The following is an 8,871-nucleotide window of genomic DNA, read 5'->3' as shown; positions in this document are numbered from 1 at the left end:
AGCTCTACTGATACGAGATTAATTAATTAAACTATTTACCAAAGTAATCAACATTCATTAACTGCAGATTACTCAACTAAAGACCCACAACTGCATTCTTCACACTGTAGATATATTTCGGTGTCCATTGATATAACTAATCTACAGAATCTATAGTAAGTCAAACATTCATGAATCGCTTGTAATTACAATTGAGTCAGACTACTATTTTACCTTTGTAGATACATCTAACTCCTTAAGTCCCACTGAGCATAATTTAGTAATAACCTAAGCCTTAAATATAATATTATATTTAAATATGATGCATGATTATGCTTAATCTATGGTGGGATTTTAAACTATATGACATATAATATGCAACATATAATTAATATAATTTAAACATAAATCTAATGCACATTAAACTATATTATACAACATTAATAGATCGATATTTGGCACCCTAAACAAAAAATTAAGGCCCTATTTGATAACCATTTGGTTTTTGTTTTTGTTTTTGAAAATTAAGCCTATTTCATCCCCATGTCTTATAATGATTTGCATCTTTCTTAAATACAATGGTTGAATTCTTAGTCAAATTCTAAATTTCAAAAATAATTTTTTGAAAGTTACATTTTTTTAGTTTTTGTGGCTTGGTTTTTTAAACAATTAGTAAAAAATAGATAACAAATCAAGAAATTTGGAGGTGGAAATAGTGTCCATAGGCTTATTTTTAAAAAAAAAAAAAAAAAAAGCAAAAAACAAAATGGTTACTAAACGGGACTTAAATTAATATAATCAAATTATATTAATTTAATCACAAAACAAAAATAACAAGAAAAACAAAGGAAATACACGTCGAGTCGTTTGAACCCATGACCTTTGATACATGAGTCTCACACCCTCCAGGTTTGGAGCACCATAACGTTGTAGCCTAGCGTCGCGATGTCGCGAAAAGAGAGAAAAAAAAAAAACTTCAGTTCTGCCTCACACCGGAGCATTACAGTGTTGGTCTCACATCAGTGCATCGCGATGCTAGGCCACAGCACCACGACACTATTTCCAGAGTGCACAAAAACTTTCGATTTTCTGAAATTTTTTCTTTGTTCTTCGGTTCTCTTTATGGAAAAACAACATCACGAACGACCAAGACTTTAAAATTATAGACTCGATAGCAAAAATTAAATGCCAAAAATACTAGGCTCATACAAGTTGATTAAATCAAATAGCAATTTGAAATCCAAATGCCAAATATCGAAACCATTTACTATGCAATTCTCAAATTATAAATTCACAGCATTCATCACATGAACACAAAATTTGAAACCCATCAAAATCAATTTGGATTTCTCAAAACCAAAATACTAATAGAAGAGATTGAATCCCAATGTGAAATCGTTTTATCGCTTTTGTCTTTGAATTGGGATGGGAAAATACAGAATTAATTCACATAAAAATAAAGGTTAAGCTTGCAATTAGGAAATTGAGAAAAAAATACCTTTTCGAAGAACGAATCTTCACGAATTCCTCAAGCCTTCCCCTATGTGAAAAATCCCAAGATCATGAACAGACACCACCAGTTGGCTACCCCACTATATCTCAAGGTAAGGATCAAGGATTGTGGAATCATTTCCTTTTGCAGGAAATTGAAGAATTTGTGGGAGGGATTTAGAGAGAATTAACAGAAAAGGAAAATTCAATTTTTTGAACATTTTTTTGTATAAAGTTCTATAATGTGTTCCGTATCAATATATATATATATATATATATATATATATATATATATATATATAAACCAATATTACATGAGGGGAGTTATCCTATCACTCCACTCTCCACTCTCGTGCAAACGGAGTTATTTCCCTTTTTCTTTAAATTTAAATTATTACTATTTATTTAAATAATTTAAATAAATATATATATTAAATCATATTATATATATATATATATAATTATTTAATTAATTAATTTTAAATATCACATATTTATTCAATTATGCATTTAAATCATATTAAAATACATATCTCTTTTTTAACCTGTAGTTTTAATATGAATCTCATTCACATTAATTTTACTCTATAGTTTTAATATGAATCCAATTCATATTAAATTAATATTTAAATATTATTCTCTCATTATATAGTTTTAATTATAAATTATATTGGTAATTAACTATATACTGTAATGTATTAATATATATGATACTTTATATTAATCATATTAATATAAAATTTCCTTAAATAATTTGAACAATCCAAATTATTCCAAAGAATAACTGATCTTGTTTTATCCTTAGTGAGCTAGCGGTGGGACTTAATGGACCTACAGATTAAAAGCTCCAATAATTCAAGACTAAATTAATTAAACTCATTAATTAAATTATTCAACACTCATTAACTGTGGATCACTCTACTAAAGATCCACAGCTGCACTCTTCGCACTATAGATATATTTCTGTCTCCATGGATATAACCAGTCATCAATAAATCGACCATTCACAAATTTCTCGTAATTATAGTTGAGTCAAATTACCATTTTACCCATGTAGTTACTCATTTCTCCTTAAGTCTCGTGGATCCCCTAATGAAAAACCTATTTATGGTCTTACTATAAACAAATCATTCTCGAGCTAATGAGAGGGATCTATTATGATTCTTAATTATCCATCATTATGTTGTTCCTAAGGACTAGCAAAATCGAAATAGTGAAATTCTTAGGTCATCTCAATGGGTTCAGAAACCACACGTTTCTCCAGATCATCATAGAGTACTTCCACATATCCACTTAGAGCAAGGTCTTTTCATAATAGATGACCCTCGAAACCATAATCTGTTGATATATGCTGTAGATCTGGATGATAGATGGAAGAAACACAGGCCCCTTGTTCAAGACCTGAAGTCAGCACTTAAGAGAGCAATTCATCTACTTTCCCTGAAAGCGGAAGAAGTGAATTCCATCTTGTGGAGCTATATTCCCAGCTTTCTACTTGGATAAATCCCCAAAATAGTAGGTTTGTTGAGTCGGCGACTAAGACCACTCTTACCCATACAAATCAAAGGATTGCTCTCATAGATAGGAGTTTATAACTCACTCAAGATTGAGATTGAGTTACCTATGGTCATCCTATGAAATATTAGTCTCTTCAATTAACAGTATTATAGAGAGAGATTAATCATTTCTTGATCTGGTCTTATACAAACTTTTTGTACAAGATACCTCACTTACATATCTCTAAACTTGGATCAAATCGTTTCGTTTGTAACACTTACAACTCTGGTAATATTTACAAAGTGGATCGTATTCGCAATGTTATCAAGATAAGGCACCTAACATTATCCTTTTACTGCACACCTTTTAGGTTATTACTTGAATACGATTCACTTGTATTTCTACTACATGCTGTTCAAGCTACATTAAATAATCTGAGATTTTAGTTTATTGGATTGAGTTAATGCAATCTAAATGTCAAATAAAATACTTCTTATTTTATTAAATAAATAACCAATATTTACAAAATACAAACTACGAGACCCATACGATTTAGGACCCTGATCTCAATAATCTCCCACTTGTCCTAAAACTAGTGGGGTATATAATACAAATACAATTATAAAGTAAAGTACACAATATAATAAATTAAGGCATATTATATACCTATAATACTTCCACTTGGCCTGACAAAGATGACACATATCCCATAGATCCAGACTCTCCAGGTGACCTTCATATATTTTAGCCATGAGAGCCTTCGTAAATGGATCAGTAATATTGTGCTTCGGAGCGATCTCCGTGACAATCACATTTTCCTATTGCATAATCTCCCGAATGAAATGAAACTTATGTTCGATGTGCTTCTTCATTTATGGGTTCAAGGCTCTTTGGAGTTCGCCACAACACCACTATCATCACAATAAAGGGTGATGGGCATTGACATATTTGGAACAACTTCCAAGTCTATCAAAAAGTTCCTGAGCCAGACAGCTTCTTTAGCGGCTTCACAAGCAGCTACATATTCTGCCTCCATGGTAGAATCAACATTACAACTTTGTTTGATGTTACGACGTTACAAAGAGAGATTGAGTATTTTGCAGTTCGGTCCTATACCATCTCATTGTATGACACCCCCACTCGCATGTTTTCACATAAATGATTATGATCAAATGGTTTGTAACACCTTACAACTTTTGTAACAATTACAAAGTGAGTCATATCTGTAGTGTCATCAAGATAAGACACCCAATCTTATCCATATACTATAGACCATTTAGGTTATTACTTAAACACAATCCACTTGTATGTTAACCACATACATATTTAAGTTACATAAAATAACCTTGGATCTTTCTTTAATGGATAATTATATATGTATATATATATATAAAAGAATCAACCATTATTTCAAATAACATATAACTACGAGACTTTAGGGCATACATCCCAACAGTTTGTTATTTGCAAAAATGACAAAAACGAAGTTCAATCCTCATATAAAAGATGCAAAATGTCTTCATTATTGAAATAAACTGATATACTTGACTGATATACTTAATATATACTTGATATATACTTGATATATACTTGATATGATGTGCTTGACTGGTATACTTGATATACTTATTAATCATGCACTCATTTATACTACTGATAAATTTAATAGACTTGACTGATATACTTGATTGATAAGTTGCTAATAAATTTGCCAATCATTCACTCTTTTATACTACTGATAAACTTGATACGCGTGACTGATATACTTGACAATGATGTACTTGATTGATAAGCTTATAATAAATTTGTCAATCATTCACTCGTTTATACTGTTGATAAACTTGATACACTTGACTGCTATACTTGATAATGATACACTTGACCGATATACATCGATAAACTTGATAATGATGCACTCCTTTATATTATTGATATACTTGACTGAGTGATATGCTTTATAATGATACACTTAGATTTTTTTTTTTTAAAAAAAAACTTGAACTTCTTTTTCTTCATATGCAACAACCTCCCCCCCCAACTCCCAATATCTCTCTTTCACTAATCAGCACTGTTCCACACCATTTTCCGCTACCCTCCACCACTTAACTCTGTCGATCACCGTATGTTCGGTCACTGGTCGTAAGTGGTTACTTTTTGCTCTATCTATCTATCTTTCTATTATTTAACAAAGCCTTGAGAAAAGAAGTTTGATCCATGGTGTTTTAAAATAGTTAGTGGTGATTATGGTCCACTAAAGTTCAGCGATAGCTCCAACATAGGTCCTAAGGATACCATGAGTTTTAGAAGATTGAGAAGTTGAAAACTATAAGTACAACAATACGAGTAAGTTTGGCTAAGAATGTTCCCCACAAATATGCATAAAACTTTGACCATGAAAAACCCTAAGAAAAGCTAGAATTGTTGTCGTAGAACAAAAAAAGTAAACTAATTGTACCTAAGTGTTCTATAATATGATATTAAATTTTCCTTCACCCATAAAGTTTACACTTTTAGGTCAATCAGTGATTTAATACTAAGGGTTAAAAGAGTCATTTAACACCTTATAATTCAAGGATGGGACGAAGTCCCAAAACTATTAAAATATTCTTAATAATTTAGGGCCTGTTTGGTAGGTAATCTCAAAACATAAATTTGAACACAAGGGATTCAATGAAAACAAAATTGTATTGCATGTTTTCATATATTTGTTTGGTAGAAGATTTAGAAATTAAGTTTCAATTTAAATAAATTTTCAAAATGTGATTGAAAATATATTTAGTTATTCACTAAATACTAGGTTGAATATAAATCATTACTCATTAATTTTTGAACTTGTTTTATGTTAAAATTTTTGTATAATTACGATTTTGTAATATCATATAATATATAATATAATATATATTTTAAAGTTAACAAAAATAATTGAATTTATAATATGAAATAGTATAATTGTTATTGTTTTTATTGTTTTTAATGTAATTATACATTTTAAAATTTTGAATTCAAAATCTGGATACAGTGAAAACATAAAAAAGTTATTTTCATAATTTACATTGTTTGGATTACAGAATCCGAAAACAGTTTTCAAAAACAGAATCTAGACTTCCAACCAAATACATAATCGCTGAACTCAATGAATCTGAAAACATAAAACAGAATATGAGTTGCCTACAAAACCGACACTTAATTTCTGAATTGGGTAGTTCATCTTTTTAACTAAGGCATTCAAGTAGTTTATCTTAATTCAACGACGCAAAAATCGGACAAAGCGTTTTCTTCCAACTTCTTATGAACATTGAAGTTGGCTTTGGTATAAAAGAAGGAGAATTTATATTTTGTTGAAGTTGCTAGTAACGTTTTGTTAATGGAAAGAAAGTTCGAAAATGAAATGGTACATGAAGATGTTAAAGTATCAATATAATTAAATTTATCTTCACCCATTAGCTAAATTTATTAGATCAATTTTGCTAAAAAAAAAAAAAAAAAAAAAACTTTTGAAGTAATAAATGATTTAACATGATATCATAATCCATCAAGCTCAAATAGATATTTGGTCCAAAAATAATAATAATAATTTGATTCAATAATGATGAAGTCAAAGAGACACCATATTGAAAAGAAATGTAGAGAATCCCATATTGAAAAAATAAAGAGACCTCACAATCTTTTATAGGAGAGATGAGTTAGTCCTCACTATCAATTGATTTTGAGATAGAATCACATGTTATAATAAGTCATGAAATCCAAATGGGTAATGTTATCATAGATAAAGATAAATGGAATACTATATCAATAAAGTTTAACGTCCACAAAATTATAGTTATGAAAAGTATTTTGGAAGCCCAAAATAATAATAATGAAAGTAGTAAAAAGTGGAGAAATTAAGGAGAGAAAGGGAAGAAATGCATGGGGTGTGGGTCAAAAGCATTGGATTTGGATTAGAAGAGAGGAGAAAAGAAAGAGAGTGGATGCCAACCCGCAATGACCGTGTCAGTCTTCCTCTACAGATACAATCCCTTCCCCTTCCACCAATCAAATCTCTCCTTTTCACTTTCTTCTTCCAATTAGGACGCCATTTTTGACATCTTTTTACTTCTACCCCTTGCCCCCATTTTTCCATCCCCCACCCCTCACGTGCGTGTTCATGTGCGCGTGTCACTCCAACCCATCAAAACACAGTGATTCCATTATTTAAACCTTTCTTTTATAAAATATATAAACAACCAAACGTCACCCTGTTTTTGGGGGGTTCATCTGATCAGATCAGATCAGAAGCTAGAAGCAAAAACCTGGCTGTTTTTTTTTTTTCTAATAAAATTGGGAAAAAGAGTGCGCGCTACGTAATATTCAAAATTTGGTCGATGGATGCGGCCGCATTTGGTGTACTACAGATCATACCATTTCATATCATCATCATCAACAACAACAAGTCTCAGTCAAACAAGCAGTCAAACTCTTCCTTTTATTTCTTTTTCTTTTTAACAGCTAAACAACAAATCCCAACTACTGTTACTTTCTCCATTTAACATTCAAAGGAGAGAGAAACATAAATAAAAAGAAAAAAGTTTTACCCGGGTCTCACGCCTCTTTCTTCTCCCTTCCTTCTAATACTTTAATTTATTCATAATCCCCTTCTCTAATCTATATCATATTTCTCCCATATAATCTCCTCTATCTTCATTACATTTCCCCCAAAATCATTTCATTCTTCTTCTCCACATCAAATATGGGGATAAAGGTGCTCAGTGTTCAAAATATGGTTTCATGGTCTTGTTTTCATTTAATGAAGAACGCAATTCCTGAACCCGCCGCTGCTAATATCAAGCTCATTAATTCCGATGGTGTTGTTAGAATCTACCACCAACCCATTTACGTTTCTGAGGTTTTGCTTGAATTTCCCAAGCATTTAGTTTGCCGATCTGATTCCTTTTACATCGGTCAGAAAATCCCTCCTCTCTCCGATCAAGATCTTCTCCAACTCGGTCATAAGTACTTTCTTCTCCCCAAGCCCTTTTTCCACTCTGTTCTTTCTTTCGTCACAATCGCTTCTTTCTTTTCCGCTTCCGCTTCCAACTCCAATAACAAGAATAGATTCGTTAACAACGCCGCCGCCTGCCACCGCCCTTTTGACCTCCAACGAACCCCTTCCGGCTGCCTCAGAATCCGAGTCTCCGATGAGTTCATTTCTCAATTACTAGAACAGGGGAATAATCCTAAACCACTCTCACACCAACAATCCGCTTCTTCATTACCGCTTGGAAAAATCTGCACTACGCCTCAGTTGGCCAAGGATTATACCCAGCTCGTTAGAACACGGCAATGGAAACCCAAGCTCGAGACCATTATAGAGACAAAGAAGAAACGGATTTCAACTTTTGGGTTGAAGAAGGCTAACCCATTTCACTCACCGCCGCTCCGATCGTCTTACCCACTTCACCATCTTCGTTCAATTCCCTTAGCTTATAAGCCTAAGATTCGAATCAAATCCCGAACTTAATCGATTCATTCATTGATTTTCTGCCCTTTTTTTTTCATCCATCGTTAATGTAGTTTAGTTTTTTGGGTAAATTAATTGTAATATTAGAGATGTGTATAAATTATATAACACAACAAATTCAGAACCAATTACTTGTTGTAATGTATATGCAGAGTTTTGTTCTTGTGGAAGACGAATTTGGGTTAATCTCATTCCTTTCTTTGGCAGATTTATGGTGTTTAATTTGGGATTAAAATTTTTATTAATTAAAACTTTTTTGAGTTTCTAGACTGGAGGTGGGGCTTTATGTTCTTCCTTTCTACAGTACACGACAAAATCTGGTGAATGAGGTTTGAATAAATGTTTGTCCTAATTCTGACTGTTCAAACTTTCTCTTTTTTCTTTTCTTTTTCCTTCTTTTGGGTTTA

General features: G+C 31.8%; 1 protein-coding gene across 1 annotated transcript; it reads left to right on the top strand.

The window, feature by feature from the left end:
• Positions 1-7,210: 7,210 nt before the first annotated feature.
• On the top strand, positions 7,211-8,634 carry LOC120091392 (uncharacterized). The gene has a single exon (XM_039049398.2). It carries the CDS (start codon positions 7,694-7,696, stop codon positions 8,462-8,464), a length of 771 nt encoding a protein of 256 aa, XP_038905326.1. The 5' UTR covers positions 7,211-7,693; the 3' UTR covers positions 8,465-8,634.
• The last annotated feature ends 237 nt before the right edge of the window (positions 8,635-8,871 follow it).

Source organism: Benincasa hispida, chromosome 11 (assembly GCF_027475165.1).
Source record: "Benincasa hispida cultivar pf3 chromosome 11, pf3_genome.v1.1, whole genome shotgun sequence".
NCBI classification, from domain to species: domain Eukaryota; kingdom Viridiplantae; phylum Streptophyta; class Magnoliopsida; order Cucurbitales; family Cucurbitaceae; genus Benincasa; species Benincasa hispida.
This window is presented reverse-complemented; position numbering and strand designations above follow the sequence as displayed.